Raw genomic sequence first — 22,323 nt, 5'->3', positions numbered from 1 at the left:
AACTTCATGTGTTTCTCTCACCTCCCCTCTTTATCCCTCCACTAATAAGTCTTTTGCTTGCCTCTTTTATGAGAGATAATTTGCCCCATTCCATTTCTCCCTTTCTCCTCCCAATATATTTCTCTCTCACTGCTTGATTTCATTTTTTTAAGATATGATCGTCAGTCCGATTTAATTAGCTCTTAGAAAGGTGGCATTTACTAAGGTGATAAGGGGGTATGAAACATCCCCCCAAAAGTCTGTGACACACTGTCCCACAGATACAGACAGAGCCTAGCAGAAAGGGCTAAAGCTTAGAGCACAGCTTACAAAGTAGTAACTCACAGGTCCAGGGGGAATTGGATAGAATGGATAGACTCATCTTCTTGAGTTCCGATCTGGCCTCAAACATTTATTAGCTGTATTATGCTGGACAAGTCACTTAACCCCATTTGCTTCAGTCTCCTCTTCTGTAAAATGAACTGGAAATGGAAATGGCAAACTACTCCAGCGTCTTTGCCAAGAAAACCCCAAATGGGGGGTCACAAAGATTCAATAATGACCCAGAGGACTCGAACAGCTTCCCAGGGCCTGGAAGCCCTTTTCTCTCCTTTGAGCAGCCCTCATTAAGTTTTCCTTAAGTACAATATAACGACTCCTTGTAGAGTCATAAAGCTGCCTATCCTCAGGATTCTGTGCCCAATGCAGGCAGACACTGCCAGTCACTGCCCGTATGTCAGCAAGAAGTCCAAATCCTAAGGGTGAGTGGGGTGGAGATAGAAGATTTACTTCTCCCTGTCCTGCCTTCCAACGTTGCTTAGCTGAAATTAGTCTCTCCTCTAAACTGGAAGGTGTTCCAGTGGCTGAGTTCTGTGCTAGCTTCCTATTTCATACAAAAGACAAAGGGTATGACTGAGTGTACATTAATAGAATTCAACTTCTGATTCAACAGAAGTGTTTTCACCTGATAAAAGTAGTTGCCTTAAGTAATCAACCTCTACCCTTACACTCTGCTTGTGTTGGTTTACTTCACACAGGCAATGGACAAACTGGGAAAGATGATCTCAAAGCCTCCCCTTTCTTGAGAACTGATTAATGGTCACAGTCTTTTTTTAGCACAGAGAGAACAAAGAAAGGAAAAGGCACTTGCCGTGTGTGCGTCAATGAGCCTGAAGTCCAGGTATACCAGATCGGGAAGGTGGGCACTGACAAACAATTTATAATCTTCTTCCTCACAGATGGGATTTCCAGCAAGGTTCAGTGAACGTAAAAATGCAAATCTCCTCAGATAGATAACCTGTTTCAAATGTTAAAAGAATCAATTTCAGTGGATTACACGGCCAAGAACAAACTCTAAAAAAAAATTTTCAATTTTTTTCCCTTCTCATTATCAATTTACTGCAAGATGTTGAAATTTCCATCCAAAGAGTGTTGGAATCTCTTTTTTATTACTTAAAGATATTACTTTTTTGGAGGAAGTCAGTCTATGGCCTGATGCTGTTCTTTTTTAAGAAGCTTGCACAACAGGTGTTCAGTAAATGTTGTAGACTTGAACTGAATTGAATAGGAATTTCTACTAGTCACTCAGATTCAGATTTTAAAGTTTGTAAGTAACCAAAACAACATATACTATGTGGAACTCTATAAGAAAACTTTGATACACTTAAACAAAAATGACTGGAATATTCAGAGTCACAGATTTTGAGAGCTCAAAGTGTCCAGACAGGAAGACTTTGCATGAAAACCCCAATAAGAGATCATCTAACTTCCACTTGACCTCTAGTGAGGGGAAGCCACTACTTCTTGAGGAAGCCAGTTCCACTTCAGGCCAGTTCTAATTGTCAGGAAGTCTTTCTTTACATTAAAGTTTTCTAGACCTAGTGTTCTAAGAACTAGAGAAGCCCTCTCACAAACACATACAATGAAACCTAAAATACACAATTAACCAGCAAAATGTGTAGAGGCCTTCACTCAGACCAGGGATGCATAGAAGGAGCTCCAGAATCCTGCTGGTACAAAGCAGCATCAAGGCATGAGGAGGCCTTAGGATAGAGTCAAAAGCAATATCAAAAATAGAGTGACAGGGAGAATTTTTGTCTAGTTCAATTGATACAAGTCCTTCCTAACAACCTAGAAAATGCACCAGACCAAATTCTGATCAAAAAGTCATGAAAGAGTCACAGTGAGTCATTTTTCCAACCCAGAGCAGCTTATGAGGTCAGAGAGTTCTGCACATACTGGGGCTGGAGTTGGCCAGGTATATAGAGGCAGCAAACAACTGGAGCATTCTAACACCAGGGACTGAAGACCAGCTCAGGAAGTCCTGGGGCAGAAAGAGAGTCCAGGGAACTCCTGAACTAGCATTGGGAGTGGAACAGGTGCCATTTGATAGCTTTGTCACCCATTACCCAGTTACCAGGTTACAAGTACAGGGCAAAGAAGTGTCATCAGTGAGTGGGGACCTAGCTGTGTACTAAGCAAGGAACAAATTGCAGAGATGTAGCTGTGAGGCACTCAGTCCAGGAGCAGAGTAGTGACCCAGTTCTAACCTTTAGCCCAGCACATAAGCCTCAAGGGAATAACTAGGGCAGGAATGTCCCAGACCAAAGGAGAACCAGCAGTTCAATCACTCTGTGCTTGAAGAACCTCCTGTGGACTAACAGTAACTGCCTCCAGCATCAGTCTACTGAAACTCAACCATACACAAGGCAACAGACCCAAATCTGGGTCAGGAACTTTTAGAACTCATACCAGAAAGGTAGTAAACAGGCTTCTCCCTACATTATATCACTCTGAGAGCAATGAAAACTTGCAGGTCCCAAGACTGAGCTGTGAAAGCCCCAGAAGGACATAAAAAGAGAGAAGCTCAGAGCCTCAGCACTAACATGAAGTTCAAAGTAAAAAAAAAATAGGCTGAAAGAATGAAAAAAAAAAAAGATCATAAGATGTTACTATGTTAACAGGAGGCTCAAGATAGAAACACAGAAGAAAACAATGATTTAAAAATACCTACAAGTAAAACCTAAAAAAAAATGCAGATTGGACACAAGCATAATAAGGATGCCTAGAAAAGTTAAAGAAAGAAATAAAATCATTTTTAAAACCAAAGAAGAGGTAGAGGAAAAAATGGAAAAAAGGACAGCTATGCAAGAAAATTATGGAGAAAGAATGAACAGCCCAGTAGAAACCTCACTGAAGAAAATACCTCCTTGAAAACTGAAACTGACCAAATGGAAACTAACGACACCATGAGACATCAAGAAATAAAGGAACAAAGTCAAAGGACTGAAGAAAAAAAAGAACAAAAAGAGATAATTTAAGAATCACTGTACTTCTTGAAGACCATGAACAAAAAAGAGGCAAAATGGGAAAACTGCCCAAGGATGTTAGAACTAGAGGGCAAAGTAGACACTGGAAAAGTCCAGTGGTCACCTCCTTAAGAAAACCGCAAAGGAACATTCCCAGAAATATTATAGTCAAAATCCAGAACTCCCAGGTCAAGGAGAAAATACTGAAAGCAGCCAGAAAGAATTAAGTACTGCAGAGTCACAGTCAGGATCACAAAATATTCAGCAGTCACTACTGCAAAGAAATGAAGAGCTTGGAATATTGTCATTCTGAAATGCAAAAAATGAAAAAACTAACAACAAAATTTAACTCCATGTCCCAGTCCTCCCTCCTTCTTTCCAATTCTATAGTGATCCTGGCTCTGGGCTGTGGAAGTTTGCTTGGGTTGCTACTACAGATAACCAAAGCCATAGCAGTCAGTGGTTTGTACTGCAGAAAACCTCTGCAGGAGAGAACAGAGGTGAAGAGGCAGGACAAGTAAGAATTTAGTAGCACACATGGTGCCCTACCTTTTCCCAAAGCCTTGGAGACTCAAACTACAGAAATCAATTTTACAGCACTAGTACAGCAATGTAATTCCAGAGAACTAAGAAACAGAGAAAGAAATAGGACACCAAGACATTATAGGGAAAGGAGTCAGAAAGTGAACAATAAGGAGAATTAAGTCAAAAACAAAACAAAACCTTAAAATGATGAAAGATCTCAAGAAGAAGAAAACTCAAAGACCTTGAACATAATCAAGATTAATCAACATGGAAAACATTAAAAACAGAAGGAAAGAAGGCCTCAGATCTAGTAAACAAGTTCAGGCATCTATGAAAATAAGTACTGCAAAAAAATGGAAAATCATCAATACTTGATAAGACAGAGGATCCTGTGGAATTTTAAGGAGAACATGGAACCATATCATGTTGCACCTCAGTGGTTTAAAAGAGAAATGAGAATTTTAAAAACAGATGTCACAGCCCCTACAGCCAAAAATAATGGGAAAAACAGAAAAACTGTAATCTGCAATGAAAAGCCTCACCAAAGAAACAAAAGAGAGAACAACAGACTGAGAATGCAAATAAAAGCAAAGGGCAATTTGGAAGAGGAGAAGAATAAACAATTACACTAAAGAAAATATGCTTACTATGATCCTGAAGACAAGATGAGGAGAGACAAGAGAAAAATCATAGATCTCCCAGAAGAACATAACAAGATGAAAAACATGAAAAGAATAATTGAAGAAACAATACAAGAGAACTACTCAGAACTTCTGAACAGAGAAAATGAAATACCAATGGAGAGAATTCCTAGACCACTTCCAGAAAAAAAAGAAAAAACAACCCAAAGACCTTCAAATACAAAGAGAAGGAAATTCAAATAACACAAGATTTTTATACCCACTAGAAAACCCAGGAGGGAATCAAATTGTTGTTGTTCAATCATTTCTGTCATGTCCCACTCTTTGTGACCCCATGTATTTTCCTAACAAAGATACTGGAGTGGTTTGCCATTTCCTTCTCCAGCTCATTGTATAGATGAATAAAAAAGAAAAACAAGGTAAGGTGACTTGCCCAGGGTCACACAGCTAGTAAAATTCTGAGGCCAGATTTGAACTGAGGAAGATAAATCTTCCTGACTTCAAATTCAGCACTCTATCCACTGCATCACTAGCTGCCCCAGGGTGATCTATCCTGGAAATCTGAGCTTGACCACACAAAAGATTCAATAATAACCAGAGTTTGAAACATTTTTAGAAAGGAAACCTAAATTGAAGATATTATTTGCTTCTCAACATAAGCGCATACTGACAAAAAATAAACAAAACCTGAAGCCAGCAGCAATAACATAGAATTACTCATCCTCTGCTGGGATGCTGAAACTTAAAATATCAAAACATGAAGCATTTTACACCTTCACCTCAGTTCCATACTGTCCATCTTCATAACTTCTGGCTATAGTATGTAAGGCCTGACTCAAACTGAATGGTACTTCAGGTATGAGAACGGAATGAAATGAGACACCCACAAAAGATTTGACAGTGAAGAAAAGGTCATATCAGAGAAAGAACATTCAGAACAAGGAGGGCACACCCTTGATTCAGATAAGCACATTTCTCTGCCTGTGCATTGTTCATAGTGGTCTACTGGTCAAACTTGAGAGAACTGTTAGAGGAGATGATCTCTGAGTTCCTTTTAGCTCTAAGTCTATGATTATAGGGCTCCATATTTATGATCTTTCTGTCCAATGAAATTCATTTCTATAGCCCATTAGTTACAGCTCCTGATGGTACAAAGAGGATCCCCTAGGAGCTAATCTTACTCCAGACCATCTGCCTAACTGATCATAGCTTAATGGCATTTGGGTCCATGACTCCTTTTCCAAATGCAGATTTAATGGCATTCCTCCTGGGGTCAGGACCAGCAGTGAAAGAACACTTGGAGAACCCTATTCTTAGAGGCAATTTCCATATGCCCTGGAACCCAGTACAGATAAATCCTACCCTATAACTATACCTTCTGCACCTACAGTACTGGACCACGAAAAAAATTTTTTTCAAAACTTTTAGTTTCAGATCCTTCCAAATCCAAAAAAATGTTATAGACACTCACTACATGGAATTATTAAGGTAGGCAAGCTAAGTTGATACATTTTTAAACTGCAATGGTTAAAACAAAGAAGGGATTTTGAGATAATCCTCAATCAATTGGAAAATTCAATTACCCAGAAAACAATTCATCAAATATTTCATTTAATCAAGCTTATGTTTTATTTATCTTCCAGAAGAGAAACCTGAATTGACCTAGGCTTGGGGCTATGTTGCCTTAAAAACTAGACTGGCTGGGATTCGAGAACACCTGCATGCTCTTCTCCTTCCTGCAGGTTTTATTTTCATCCCCTTATTTTGAATCAAAAGTAATGCCCTCTTAGACAACTTTCTAGCTCTTTATCCTTTTGTTTTTAAAAATGAATTTTAGTGATGTCTTTCTTTTTAATATTGCCTAATGTATCACTTCCAGAGAGCCATCCCAATATAATAAAGAATACTTTATTTATTCTTTTATACATCTCTAAGAAGTCTTATATACCTGTGGTTATTACCAAGATATAAACATCTTTTCTTTAAAAGAAAAGTCATCCTACTAATGAAACAATGGTAAAAGTCATGGGCACTTACATTAAGGAGGTTATCAAGCATGTTGTTCCCTATGGAAAAGACCTGTAGCTTTACTAATGTGTCCATAGCATCCATCTTGGAAATTCGGTTGCTGAATAAGCTCAGATCTTCTAATTTAACTAGAGTATCTAGGCCCTCAATTGTCTCAATGTTGTTGAAAGATAAATCTGAAAATTAAAAAAAAAATTAGAAATTTGTTAAATTGATGTCAATTTCATTACTAAAGTAAGTAAACATTTATATTTCTCTCAGTTTCTCCATGTTAAATAAAAACAGAGGTACCAGATATATGGTAGGTGCTGGGTATACAAAGACAAAAATGAAACAGTTCCTGCCCTCAAGGAGTTTACATTCTATAGGAAGGAAGGAAACAGGTATTTACTAAGTGCTTGCTATGTATCAGGTATTTTATAATGATTATCTCACTGGATCTTTACAACAACCATGAGAAGCAGGCACTATTATTTTCCTCATTTTTACAGTTGAGGGTACTAAGGCAGATGGAGGTCAGTAAGCTGTCCAAAGTCACACAGTTGGTAAGGGATTGACATTAAATCTGAATACAAGTCTTCCTGACCTGAGGGTCTGTGTTCTATCCATGTGCCACCTAGATGACTAAAAGATCAAGTATATAATGCTGTGTTTGACTATCTTAAACTATGTTTTATACTTTACATACTGGGAATTTCATTTGTAGTCTAACAAATCCTAATTTGGGGGAGGGGGGGTAGGTGTGGGAGAAGCTAGGTGGTGCAATGGATAGAGTGCCAGGCCAGGAATTGGGAAGACCTGAGCTCAAATTCAGCCTCAAACACTTAGTAGCTATGCTCTCTTGCCCTTGTGAAGAAAGCACTTCATAAATTTCTAAATATTATAATAAATGTGTTACTATTTTGCAAATAATTTGCATAAATAAATAATTTGATAGAAATAATTAGGAATAAACTATGGTATATTAAATGTTGTTGTTCAATCATATCCTACTCTTTGTGACCCCATTTGGGGTTTCTTGGCAAAGATACTAGAGTGGTTTGCCATTTCTGTCTCTAGTTTATTTTACAGATGAGAAAACTGTGGCAAACAGGGTTAAGTGACTTGACCACACACAGCTAGTAAGAGCTGAGAGCAGATTTGAACTTAGGCCAGTACTGTGTTCACTGTGCCATGCAGCTGCCCCAGTATATCAATATAATGCCACTAAAATAATAAATCAGAAATATGAAGAAATTTGGAAAAATTTATATTAAATCCTACAAAGTAAAGTGGAATCAGAAGATCTACACACTGATTATTACATAATCTCAGCTGGGCCCTCACTGCAGCAAGACAATCCTTTTATACCTCCCTAACTGATTCACTATCCCACTCACTACAATACCTTTTCCAAACCTTTTCATCCCTCCTCAAAATTTCCCATTGTTCCTTTAATTAACTCTAGTGGCTCCCTATTGCCAAGATCAAATATAAAATCTTGTTTTTAAAGTCTTTGACAACCTGAGTCTTTCCTACATTACAGTCTCTTTACACTTTACTTCCCTCCAAATACTGTGTGATCTAGTGATACTGGCCTCCCCAATGATCCCTGAACCATTGTCACTGGCTGCCCCTATTCCTCAAATGCTCTCTCTTCTCATCTCTACCTCCTGGCTTCCTTCAGTTTTCAGTGAAAGCCCTACTTGCAAGAAGACTTTTCCAGTCCTCCTTTCTCTTACTGCATTCCCTCTCAGACGCTCCCAATCAGACGTCAAATCCTATAATTTGTTTCTGTACATCTCTCACAAACGCTTCCTTCTCTTCATTCACCCAATCTAGTTTACTACCTCTTACCTAGATTATTGCAACTGCCTTCTAACTGAATTATTTGCCTCAAGTCTCTCCCCACTTCAACTGAACTGATGCCTCCAAACTAGGACAGCACTCACCTCTTTCTCCTAACATGGAACAGAAGCTGACACCTTGAAACAATGCTGGGAAAATCGAGGGAAAAAAAATATGAAACTAGGGATGTTTCTAGAGCCTAAGATTCTTTAGGCCATGGCAGGAGGAGAGATTCCAAGATGGTCCTTCCAGAGGCTGACCCTTTGATTTGGTGCACTGTCACCCTAAATTCTCACTATTCCACTCAGGTTTGATGGATAAGACTCATAAGTCTGTCATCAATCCAGGCATAAAGGCAATTCCAGGATGTTAATGAGAGGTAATGGCTCTTTAGGGAGGAAAAGGGTTCAAGTCAGGTATGTCTAAGCAGTTTCTTACTTCTGAGGTCAAAGGCAAGGAGGCATCAGAGCTATGCCTTTCTCCTAGTTTACTACCTCTTACCTAGATTATTGCAACTGCCTTCTAATTGAATTATTTGCCTCAAGTCTCTCCCCACTTCAACTGAACTGATGCCTCCAATTTGGAGAATGGGAGACAGAAGTTGTAAAAACACATATAACTGGATATATTGTTTAAAGTTATGTGCATCCCTAATACACTGTTGGTCAAGCTATGAATTGATCCAATCATTTTGGAAAATAATTTGGAGTCATTTTGGAAAGCAAAATGTTCATATCCTTTGACTCAGAGATCCCACTGATAGGCATACCCTACTCCAAGGCCACCTTCTCATCAGCTGCATTCTTGCCTGGACCCAGAAAGCATGTCTTTGGCTAGCCTGACACCTGGTCTCCTATTTCAGGCAGGCCTGAACCATGCTTCAATTTACTTCCTATTCCCTAGCTGTCTTCTCACCAAGTGATTTTCTTCTTCATGATTGGCCTTGCAATCTTTCCCCCTCCCCACATCAGCTGGAACCATGATCAAATCAACTCTGCCATTGCTTCAGTAAGGGATATATCAATTTACCGTCATATGGCCTCTCTTATCACCTTTGCAAATTCCTAGAACAAAGTACTCTTCTGTTGCTACCACCTCCTGATGGGTGTTATCTCCCCCTATTAAAATGCTCCTGGAGGGCCTGGACCATGTTTACTTTTGTACTGAGGCAGCTACAAGGTATAGTAGATATGGCTTTGGACTCAGAGTCAAGAAGACCAGAGTTTAAATCCTACCTCTTACTAGCTATGTGACCCTGGGCAAGTCACTTAAAGTTACTCTGCCTCAATTTCCTCTTCTGCAAATAGGAAAGTGAAATGTTTTCAGTCTCAGTTTCCTCACCTGGAAAATGGGGATAACAATGGCAACCATCTCACAGGGCTGATATGAGGGTAAAGTAAGAAGATAAACTATGTAAAGCACTTTATAAACTGCAAAGTACTATAGAAATGATAGCTAGCAGTAGTAGGCTCCTCAGTACTAGGCACACATAATCACTTAATGTTTTTCATTCATTCATGTACCCCAAGAAGATAAAAATAGAAATAAAAGTCCCATGTACACCAAAATGTTCACAGCAACACTTTTATGTTGTGAATCCATCAATGGGGAATGGCTAAACAAATTCACGTCCATACATATAATGGAATGTTGCTGTACCATAAGACACGATGAATATCAAGAATTCAAAGATACATGAGAAGACTTACATGAACTGATGCAGAGTAAAGGAAGCAATAACAGGAAGACAATATATGAAATGACAACAACAATGTAAGGAAACCTGGACCTGAAACCTGTGTGGTTTTATTGGCCAAGCTTGACTGAGAGAAGAGAAAATCCACTTCTCTCTCTTCCTTACAGAAGTGAGAGACTAGGGCTGTGGAATGCTGTATATACCATCAGACCTGGTTAATGGTGTAGTGGATTTTAATGAACTTTTTTCCTCTTTCAGGTTAAAACTCTTGTAAGGGGCAGCTCTCTGAAGAGAGGAGGGAGGGGAATGTATTCAGAAGGAATGTGACAGAAACCAAAAGCATCAATAAAAAAAATACAAATATAGACACTTAAAAATATTCATAGAGGCAGGGTTTTGCACAGGCTCTCTCCCTCCTTAGGATGCACTGTTTCTCCACTTTGACTTTCTAAAATCCTTAGATTCCTCCAAGACTCACTTTAGGTGCTCCCTCCCTTCCTGATGCCATCGAGTTGCTCTCTTCTCCGTAAATGACCTTTGTTTATTCGTTTACATGGGTCTGCCTCCAGGTGAATGCGAACTCCAAAAGGAAAGGGACTGGGTTTTTGTCTTGGTATGCCCCAGCGTCTTGGACAGTGCTTTCAGATAACTCTTACACACAGCAGATAAGTGGTTTTCAAAGGCTAAGTGCACACTCAGTCACATGCCTATGCCTCAGTGTTCTAGCCCAGACTATTCATAGCCAAGAAGAATACTCTAACTTGAGTGAAAAAGGTTTGAAAACCACCACAGTTAATGCATAAAGGATATTTATTGAGCTGCACAGAAGTTTCTCAAAGTTAACAATCCTTCATATAGCCCTGCCTCATCTTAGGGGGTGCTCAATGTGTTGCTGTCTTGATTATTCCCCTTATTAAACTCTGGGTAACAATACCACCGAAGGCGCAGCACCCAGAAGAAAAGAGTATCTTTAGCTTATTTAGTGCCCTTTATCTTTCTCTTAGTAGCTTTCACAGTCCTGTTACAATGAACGGAGCTTTGGGAGCCAGGAAAAATTCAATTTTTGACATTTCTAAGAATATTTGTTATGTTTTGAAAACACAGCATAGATGTATACTTTAAAAATTAATGATTTCCTTCCTACAAATGATAAAATGCATTATAAATATATGCTGATGGAATGTTACATGATTGATTAAACTAATTAATGTCTAGTAATATGAAAATGAGTCAGTGGGATCATATTTGATTATAAGAAGAAACGAAGTCAACCTTACCAAGCCAGACCAGGTTAACTAGACTTTCCAGTCCATCTATCTTCTCAATGATGTTGTTGTCCAGTTGCAATTTTGTCAGACTCTCAAACTGCCACAGATTGTCAATCCTGAGGATGTCTAAAATCAGAGAAGACGGCACAATTGATACCAGTTCCATTTGATCAGCATATTTATATATCTGTTGAATTCAAATGTTCAGTGCTAAACAACAATATCTATAACGACAATACACAACACTCTAGGTGAAGACCACTACAGAAAGAAGTGTTCAATGGGTGCCTTCTGTTATCCAAATGGAAGACAAACCAGAGGGAAGACAACTTTGTTGCCTTTAGCAGTGTACACTGTTAATTAATACACTGCCCAAACCAGGAGAACTTTGTACACAGCAACGACCACAGTGTGCAAGAGTTTTTTCTGGTAGACTTGGAATTTCGTAATAACGTAAGAACTTTTTTAAAAAAAAAAAAATCCCAATGGTGGTTCTCTAAGGCAAAATGCCTTCCACACTCAGAGAAAGAAATATGGAAGTCATTCGCAGAATGTAGCAGATCATGTTTGTGTATGTGTATGTTTTTGTGTATCATGTTTTGATTTGTTATATGATTTCTTCCATTTATTTTAGTCCAACTACATAGCATGACTATGGTGAAAATGTACTCAATAGGAAAGTATATGTAGAACCTATACAGAATTGTATGCAGTCGTGGGGAGGGAGGGGGGTAGTGGGGGGTAGGTGTGGGGGGGATAAAATCTCAATTGTATGGCAGTGATTGTTAAACATTAAAAAATAATAATAAAAAAATATTAATACACTGCCCAGGAATCATCTGAATGGTTCATATATTTAGAGTTGCAAGGGACCTCTTAGACCTTTTAGTAGAGTCCTCTAATTTTATAGGTGAGGAAACTGATGCCCAGAAGATATTAAGTGACTAACCCAAAGTGACCTAGATAATAAGCACCAGAGATTCACCACCATTTAGTGCTTTTTCTGTTGTCATTGGGTTTTTTTCCTCCATGTTACTGAATGATGAACTGCATGATGGAGGGACTTAATGAATTTGCTCCACAAGAGTCTTGACCTTTATTTAGATTATTAGTAGGATGTAAAGTAGTTTACAAGATGAAACCCTTACTTCTGAAGTTGGAATTACTAGTTTCATTACATTTAGTAAAACATTCCTGTATCATAGGTAATATAGTACTGCAGGCTTTCTGGCAGGCTAATGTAGCAGGAAAGATGACAAACAGAATTTCATTATCTTCTGTTGCCAGACAAATAAAAGTTATACATATTAGTGTCTGAAAATAATAGCACAAACACAGCTGTGAAATAGTGGTAGACTTGAGCTCTACGATTAACAATGCAGTGGAAAGAAAATCCATAGCACTCAAAGATACTTGCCATACTGAAATAATCAAGACTGATTCTGTATCATTTTCTTATTGATCCGATTTACAGTTATAAGACAGAAAAAGTTAAGTTTCCACAGAAGTTATTATTAGTTGATGAAGTCATTGAGAATAAGTGAGATAATAAGAAGGCTAGAAGATTGCAGGTGGAGTCAACCAATCAGGAGACAGACAGTGGCCTTAAGAAGACCACAGGACCAGGATAGGAGCCAATCTGGCCTGAACTGGCTTAGAAATATGACTGGGAATAACTGGGAGAAAGCTTTCCTTCTTTATGCTTGCTTAGTAAGCTACTTGCCTGTTAACTTCTACGCCCAGGGGTCAGAAAAAGCACAAAATTAGGAACATTTCACATATTAGAGAAGGGAAGGGAAACACATGAAGGAAGTATGTAATGGGTGTGTAAAGAAGGTAGTGACCTAAAGGGGAATGGACCAATCCATGCCCTGATGGGAGGATTTGTTTTGAATTAACTATATGTAGCTCATTTCGATTCTGTACTCAGTGCTCCTTCCTCCTAAAAAGATGGTGGGGGCCCGCTTTGGCCAAAGCGTTCAATTCCTCTAAACTCTGCTGCAATAAATTTTCCTTGATGCCTTGTTAGCGTCAAGTGTGTCTCTAACACAGTTAACTGATTTTGTCATGTAACGGCTTTAGTCACGGGTTTCTGTCTCTGAACTTTAGTTCAGGATTCAGCTGACCTGTAATGGGTTAGGTTTAGAAATCCAGTTCCCTTGCTAATCAATATTCTATTCTTTCCTTAAGGAATTTAGCTAACCTTGGGGGTGGGGTGGTTTGCCATAGGGAAGTCAGGCCTAATATTCTTCAAGGATGTCTGATTTGTTGTCCGAAAAGTCTGGGCCAACTATCTTGCAGGTTCACTCAAACACTGAATATTTCTTAGACACAGGGGTTGCTAGTCCCTCATTACCAGATTTCCAACCAATCATATTGTTCCCCATGCCTCAGTTAAGTAACCAATCACGTTGCTCTCAACCCCATGAGGTCACTTACCCTGTTCAGTTTTTTGTTCTGTATTCCCAAAACCTATAAAAGAAAATTGTCCCCCTCATTCAAGGTCTTAGATTACTGAGCAAGCTAAAATTCTCTTTACTGGTAAATTCACACTTTACTAATAAATTAATCATGCTTGGAACTTTGTGCCTCAGTTTACCTAATTTTAACTGTTAAAGCTGGCAAATATGAAGGGACTGGGGGAGGGGAATTAATCAGGCAGCCTGTTGTGGGGAGTTCCCCTTTAAGAACACTCAGGTGACATTTTGCACCTAAGGGGCTTTCTCTACTTTAAGCTATACCAAATCAGATTCCCATCTGTGGGATCCCAGACCTCCCACCGTGGGCCCAGTCCTAACTGCTCTGAGCTAAGTAAACCTACACACACTATTGGGGAAACTACAGTAGTGTTTTTTGTCTTGTCTGTTTAAGTGTAACTGACTGGCAATAAGTGGTAATAAAAACTTGGGGACTCCCCCTAAGGGACTGGCACTGCTTCAAGCAATATTTAACTCCTTAAAGGGAAATTTTTTTCCTTCACAGGGGACTCCTGGTCCATGCTAGGAGTAGAAGGAACTCAGTAAAAGGTTGGAGAAGCCTATAAACAGGAAAATTTTCCTAGTTGTTAATTGGGGGAGACAATGTATGTGTGTATGTATACATATGTATGTATATGTGTATATATATATATATATATATGTACATATATATGTGTGTGTGTATGTACATATATCCCAGAATTTGACCTAAGAAGGGGATTTCTATCTGTGTGCACTTATACCTTTGTGTGTGCATCTTGTCACTGGTGTTTAATGTTCAATGTGTCACTCTTGTGGCCATAATCCTTCACATCATTATATTTGGTTACCACAGAGTGAGAAAATCTACATTCTGCCCTTACGCTATTTTGTCTTACTCATAAACCAAGTACTCAGACAAGGACTTAACCTGTTGACAGCTGTGTCTACCCTGGGGGAGAGAGTCAGAGACTATGAACCGATAATATTTAATGTAAAATTTGGACTTTAATAAGGGCCAAAGCTTGAATTAAAAAGAGTCTGGACCTAATAGTCTCTTTTGTTATCTTAAGTAAACTCAGAGAATGCCTTTTGGTGTCAGGAAGCAAATGGGGCTGACTTAATAACTTCCTTACCAGACCCTTCTCCTAGCATCTTAGTGATAAGAAAAAAAACACAGATATCCTGGGTTGTAATTTCAATTTTGTCAACTCTATTAAGATACCCTTTCTTGTGTCAGCAACTCAAGGACCTGTTTATGACAGGAGGCCTGCCATCAGAGTGGTGGGATTTTCTCCTTATCTTATGTCACAAAGACATATGCTACAGATAGGAAATTCACACAGCTTGGGATCATAAAACTCAAGTGACACTACTTTGTTAATTGTCTTGTCTTACTAAATTTATGATTTGTTCAACTAAGAGAGTGCCTTTCTTATAGCAAAATGTATTTAAACCAGAAGATTTCTATACCAGACAGTCAGTCTTGATCCTGGCTCCATAGTGCTATATAACCATTATCTTTAGGAGGAAATTAATTAATAAATAACACATGCCTTTAGCCTGATGCCTTTTCTCTAACCAAGTTTTCAGCTCAACAGAACCCAATGGTAGAAAGCAAGGAATCCTATGTCCTTCCAGGAGGGAGTCATTTGTACTCTAAGCACCTATGCCACATATAACTCACAGAACCTTCCTTAGACATAAAGTGATTATGGTCCTGGCATGACAAAGGGCAGCAGCCACCTTAAGGCTGTCTGGAGCATGGTGCTGTGTTAACTGTCTCAACAGCAAGGGCTGCCTGTGGGAATGTTGTGGCAATGATGGGGGAATTCTTGTTAAGGACTCCTGGGTTTTTATCAGATCTATGAACCAAGGACTAGGTCTGTGACTAGACTACTCAGCTTAACCATGTGACTCCTTGGCAGGGAATCCTGGGAATCAGTAATACCCTAGTAGGGCAATTCTGGAGTCTGTGTGTCTATTTCAAATAGCTACATGAATCTTTTAAAGTAAAGAACATTGTTAACAAATTGAAAGGATACACTGCCTCAGAGGAGGAGTGAAAAAAAAAGGCCCATTCCTTATGAGGAATGCTTTACGTAACTTGTTCCTATTTATCTGTATTTCTGTGTGCATTGGAAAAAACCTAGCTGGCAAATCTCTCTGTAAGACATATGAACTAACTTTTTTTTGGAAAAAATGTGCAAGCACCTTGGCACCTCAGGATGACCTGCTAGCACAGGTTCTTGAATCTGCTTTTCTTAAAGGTAAGCAGCTTTTAAGGGGTAAACAATCTTCTTTAATTACACTCACTAGTTTAAGGGAAAAGTCAGCACCCTGAACTTCAGAGAAAATATAGAGAAAATATGAGCAAAGAAATAAAGACCAACAGACAGGGCTCTACTACACAAATCAAAGCAACATTGCTATGCACTTTCCATATATTCCTCAATCTAGAGACCCTTTACATCTGAGCAGTCAGAGATCTAAACATACAACTGACCAGGGAATCACAAGATCCTCCTCACCTTGGAGAATATGCGCGTGCGTGCATGCGTGTGTGCGTGGGCGCGTATGTGCTTGTGTGCATGCGTGCGTGTGTGTGTGTGTGTGCATGCATGCGTGCGTGCATGCGTATGGCATCACAAACCTCGACTAAGGGCCTAATTAGAAATTAGTAAAAGGTGTGAAAGCCTTCCTACAAACAAGCCTCCCCTAAGTAAGCTTCCCTTAATGGGCTCCAAGTGAGGCCTATTAATGGGCAGGGAAGATTTTACATCCCATTAACATTACCGAAAGATAGATAGGAAAAAAGATAATCCTTTCCCTCAAACTGTTATGTTTTTACTTCTTAAACTAATTAGAAACTAAGTATGGGACTAAAATCTAAACATTCTACTGTAAATCTCTCTATTGTAGTTTGAATGTTTTTGTAAATGTTGAAATAGTCTACTAAGTTTTGGGTTAACATTCTTTAGCATTCGTTTTAAGGGAATTAAGAGCACTCTCTCCCCACCCCCACTCCCCCTAATAATAGATGTATTGTTTTACAGCTAAGAGAGAAAATTCTTTTCTCTAATTATAAAGAGGCAAGTTTGGGAGTAATATTGGTGAAGTGTCAAAGTGAAGGGAGGAAATATATATATATTTTAAAATATCATCTCTTTCCTGGCTCATTAAAAAGAGAAAAGTTTGTGTAAATCAGGTAAATAATTTTTATTAGAACATCTAATTAAATACTTGGGAGCTTTGCAAACAAATTAAGTACCAATCAATTGACAAATTACTTTTTGAATTGATATGTATGTTTTGAAATAAGAGATAATGCTGCAAATTATATTACAGTCCTCAATTTGGGTATGGATACTGATTGGAGTAGATTTTAAGCAACTTATCAAGAAAAAAAAATTATGCTCCTTGCCATTTTTATAATAGATTATACAGAAGCACTAGGTGGAATGTGGGGCTACTGCCACTCAAACCATGTGATGCAGAAATGATTAACTCTGCTTTTGCTACTCAATCCCTACTAGACATTAAGTGGTATATTGGTGTTTTCTGCCCTAAGTGGTATGAGAAGGGTAGAAGCAAACTTAGAAGCATAGTCATGGAAGTATATGACAAAAAGAGCAAAGAAAAAGAAAATCTTCACTCCATTTTCCAGAGAAGGTTCCCCTATTCCTGGGTTCTCCTCCCTCCACCACCACCCCCTTCCCAGTTCTAACTATACTCTTATAAGCCCTAATTATGAACCAAGCTCATCCAGCTACCCTATGTCACAAAACTATGGGTAGAATGTTTTTACTGTCACAAAAAGGATCATATCACTCAAGAATGTAGAAAGTTAAAAAAAATAATTATAATAGTAGCACCTATTTCCCAGCGTTGTAGTGAGGATCAAAAATTATAAAATGATTATGAAGTGCTTAACACAAGATTTGGTACATGTTAAGCAACAACATGAAAGTGTAAACAACTGCAGCCAATCCTAAGTATGATTAATGACATTTGCTCCTTCAGGTGAAATCTCATAGAACTATAGTCTGATGTTATTCTAAGTTTTGATTTTAAGTGTGATTATCTGATTGATCTTCAAGTCAATAATCCACCATTTGAGGGGAATGCCATGATCTGCTCAAAGGGAGTACAATCTGAGAACCGTACAGGTGGATGTTTGTTTCTGGAAAAAGTGGAGGGGCTGACCTCAGCATGGCCAAAGGGTAAGATCCTCTTGACTCAGTTTCCCCACCTTTTTAAACAGGACTGTTTCCTACCTAGTTAATACCGAGCCTGACTATGATATCCTATAAATGAGGCAGAATTTTAAACTTCACTATGATTCTCACCTGGAATCAAACAGAACTAAAGATGTCCTATTATACATGTGTTAAGCCATTCTGTGAACCTGGGCTTAGGCCTGGAGGACCAGTATTGATGCTGTTACAACCTTGTCCCTGTTTCTTCCTTTCATAGCAAATCTCTCTGATCATGGCAAGTTAAGTTGCGATTTTTTTATGATAAATCTTCTTGCTGCAATACATAAGCATCTCTGCATTGTTATAGAATGCAAGCATATAAAATCTTACTGTTTTCAATCTGAGATTACAGTCATTTTTATATCTTAAACAACTGAGTAGAAGAGTATTTGGGTTTGTCATCTGTCTGTAGTTATTTATTCATATATAAAATAATGTCTGAAATATTTCAAAATGTTATAGGAACAACTGGACAATGATGCAAAAGTTTGTGGCACTGATATATGTCTTTTAAGTACTAAGATTATATGCAGGGCTATCTTCTGTTTTGTTTTTAAAGAAAGAAGTTCAGTGGAATCAGTTATCTTAGAGAAGAGTAACTTATGATCTATCTTGTGTTACCTCAAAAAGAAATACTATTTACTTAGGTTGATTATTTAACGTGACATTAACATTTACAGCATGTCTCGAGTACAGACAACTACAACTCATTTAATATGCGTTGCTCTTTGTATACAATTTGGAATTATTTAGCATATTTTCATGTCCTAATCTGGGACATTTTTGCTACAGTTGGAGTAAAATTAGCAACTTTTAAATACATTCATTAGTGTAATAGAGGTCATGTACTTACAGAATGTGCTCTTACCTATGTTTTTATGTAAGAGTTAGATCCTTATCCTCCTAAGGGGGGAACTAGAATTAATTAGAGTTCTACATAATTTGGAATTAATTAAAGTGGAAAAATAACTGGACTAAAAAAATTTAGCAATAAGATCAAATAATTATATATATATACATAATTTAAAACGTTTTCAGAAATTTAAAAGGTTTTAAGAGGTCTGCCTTACGTGATATTTTAAAATATTTATTTTCTACTTCTCAGTTGTTATTTGAATATCTTAAAAACATCAATAGTAATTTGCTAGTTTATATGTCTGCTTTGGTAAATATTAAATTTTTAACAAGAAAGGCTCATTTTACAAGTGAGAGCCTCACAGAGTCTTCTCTAAGATTCTTCAGCCTGTTTTGAGTAGTGTTTATATCAAGTACAGGGGTTAAACAATGGTAGAAACAGCAAGGGGTACTTAAGAACTTAAATTCTCTGAAGTTTCAACTAAACTGTGAGTTCCTAATTTAATGGCTTTCTTATAGCTCAATTAGAACCACAAGATTTAAGCTGCTTTTTACCACAAGAACTGGTTAGTGGAGAAGTGAAATTTAAGAAGCTGTACTAAATTGGACTGAGATATGTTTTTTTTAATTTAAAAAATTTTTTTCTGAGATATATTCTGTGAAAGATTTTAGAAGAAATATCTACGAAACTTTAAGTGACAGAAGACCAGAGAAGCAAATCTACTGTAGAGGAACCCCCTTCAGAGCTTTCCTAAGAACAAGACCTATTCCAGAATGTCCAAGAAAAGATGATTCCAGAGGATCAGATGATTGCAAGGGATGTCTGAGATCCAAGAAGAAATGTGCTGACTAAATGGACGTGGGGAATGGGTTACTAGGATTAGAAGGCTTGATATTAGTTAATGTTGATTGCTATTGGCTGTAAGTATTGGCTTTTGCTTCACTGTCTCCATTTTTGCTGTCTCCTTCGCCACCTAAGGCATGTAAATCTCCCCTCTAAAATTTAGTCCATGGTTTAGATATTCTTACTATGGTTTATGCTAGGATTAATCTTTTATTCTTTCATTAACCAGTTGGGGAGAATTATGACAGGCCCACGTAAGATTCAACACAACTCCCCCTTTCAGGTCACTGCTGGTAGAACCCCTCTTTTGGTTCACTGGACTACAGGAAAATAGCCTGTCACTCCACCCTTGGCAACTGGGTGCTCATTGCCCTCTGCCTTATAATCATTTTTAGACTTTGCTTTAGTTGCTGCATTAACACCTATTCTCAACTTAAACTTATGATAGTTTGTATTGTTAATGATGAGTGTGTTAAAGATCTTACAGAATTGGCTTAGAGATAAGTGATCTATCAGAGATATCTTTATCATTTATTGATCAAAGGGGGAAACTGAAATGATCAAGATTGATTCTGTACCATTTTCTTACTGATCCTATTTACAGTTAATGGACTTTGCCCTGTAACTGCTTTAGCCATAGGTCTCTGTCTCTGAGCTTAGTTCAGTATTCAACTGGCCTATAATGGATTAAGTTTAGAAACCCAATTCTCCTGCTAATCACTGTTCTGTTCTTGCCTCAAGGAATTCAGCTAACCTTGGCAGGTGTGTTTTGTACTAAGGGAGTCAGGCCTGATATCTTTACACCACCAAGCTATCTTTCAAGGATGTTTGGTTTGTTGTCCAAAAATTCTGGGTTCACTGAAACACTGGACACTTCTAAGTTACAAAGAGGAAGGAAAGGGTTGTTGCTAGCCCCTTATTACCAGACTTCCAACCAATTATACCATTCCCCATGACTCAGTTATGTAACCAATCATGTTGTTCTCAGCCCCATGAGGTTACCTACCCTGCTCTGGTTTTTGTTCTGTAATCCCCAAAACCTACAAAAGAGAATTGTCCCCCTCATTTGGGGCCTTAACTTGCTGAGGAAGCTGAGATCTTCATGGTATATTCATGCTTCATTTATAAACTGATCCTGCTTGGAACATTATGTCTCAGTTTACCTTATTTTAAATGTTACAATACTGGGTCAGACTCGTACCTCCCACATAGCAGGCACAGAACACATATTTGCTGAACTGAACTGACCAACAGCCTACTCTTCATAATGTTCTGTTATTTACAGAGGCTCTAAGTGGCGAAGTCATTGGAAAGTATGTCTAAATTCAGTAGTATCAAACCAAAGCTTTTGAAAAAACCTCCGTTCCTCGGATTTTCTTAATTGTCAATTGAGGTGCGAAAAACAATCTTTTTTCTAGACACCTCTTAGTAATTATTTGTGACTTTGTCATTCATACAGTATTTTAAAATCATTTGCTGTCAATGGTGTAACAGATTTATCAAATGTATATCTAATTCACTCCTGCCCAAAGCTCTGCTCTCGGAGGAAAGCAGAATGGTGGCCCCTGGCCCCAACTTTCTGCTTCCTCATTCTGGCAAGAATGAAAGTCTTCCTTGGAAAACAGTGGGAGAAGAAGAGTCTAGAGAGGTTTGTTTTGCCTCCCTTTGACCCACACTCTACAAGAAATCTCTCCTTATACTTAACTCTCCTTCCTTACATGTAAATTAGGAAATACTTCTATTTGGAGCCAATCACTTCTTATTCATCACCAAGAATTCCACTGATACTCAACCAAGAGTTTCACTGGACTTTTTTGCAAAATGCTTATATTTTAAAATAATGAACATTATTCTAACATCTTCGTATCCAGGGAGATTCTGATCTTGGCCAAAGTTTACCAGCCATTATTATAAATGAAACACCAAAGTTTGACATAACTAACTGGAAATTATTCTACCTCTATATTTTGTTTGGAGTTTAGGTTCCTAACGTACCACATACTACAGTGGCGTTAAAAAAAAAAATTAATAAAACCCAAACAGAACAAAACAAGACCCCACACACGTACGCACATACACAAATACTCACTTTGAAAATCCAGCTGCAGAGCTTTGACATCTTTGAAATTAATGCCCTCCTGTTTGGCTATTTGTCCTGCAGCCTCTTGAGGCCCCTGTTCTTCCACAGCCAATTTAAGTAACTCTTCATCAATCACACTTGGCTCTATAGTATCATATAACCGAATCATCTTCCAATCCTAGTTACCCTAAAGGATAGAGCAGTAATTATTTTATGCAACCTATTTTTATCAATCCTTTTTGGGGGGTGGGGGAGAGGAAAATCTGCTACTTAAAATGTTATGTAACACACTAGAAATTTACCTGTGACCCAATGCAAACATAATAGTAGATTGAGCAGAGAAATGATGCTTAGAACTCCTCTTTGGGAGACGGGTCATCTAATCAGTCCACTTACGCAGTACTATTCTGTGGGAATATGAATTCTGAAATTTCTTGAGAAACTACAGTTTGGGGCAAGTTGCTTCCCCTTTCTGGTTAGTTTCCTCTGCAAAAAGGTGATTTCTTTGATTAGAGAGATGCAAATCAAAACAACTCTGAGGTACCACATCACACCTA

General features: G+C 38.2%; 1 protein-coding gene across 2 annotated transcripts in view; it reads right to left on the bottom strand.

The window, feature by feature from the left end:
* Positions 1-22,323, bottom strand: part of DRC3 (dynein regulatory complex subunit 3) — a 107,301-nt gene that overhangs the window by 67,258 nt on the left and 17,720 nt on the right. For both annotated transcript variants that reach the window (XM_072650170.1, XM_072650169.1), the window contains 4 exons: positions 21,776-21,953; positions 11,282-11,398; positions 6,491-6,657; positions 1,130-1,276 (listed from right to left, as the gene is read on the bottom strand). In XM_072650170.1, the coding sequence (XP_072506271.1) occupies positions 1,130-1,276; positions 6,491-6,657; positions 11,282-11,398; positions 21,776-21,935 (591 nt within the window). In that variant the 5' untranslated portion in view covers positions 21,936-21,953. The remainder of the gene's footprint in view (positions 1-1,129; positions 1,277-6,490; positions 6,658-11,281; positions 11,399-21,775; positions 21,954-22,323) is intronic.

This window comes from Notamacropus eugenii, chromosome 3 (assembly GCF_028372415.1).
Source record: "Notamacropus eugenii isolate mMacEug1 chromosome 3, mMacEug1.pri_v2, whole genome shotgun sequence".
NCBI classification, from domain to species: domain Eukaryota; kingdom Metazoa; phylum Chordata; class Mammalia; order Diprotodontia; family Macropodidae; genus Notamacropus; species Notamacropus eugenii.
The sequence above is the reverse complement of the archived record's forward strand: the minus strand, read 5'-3'. Positions and strand labels throughout refer to the sequence as shown.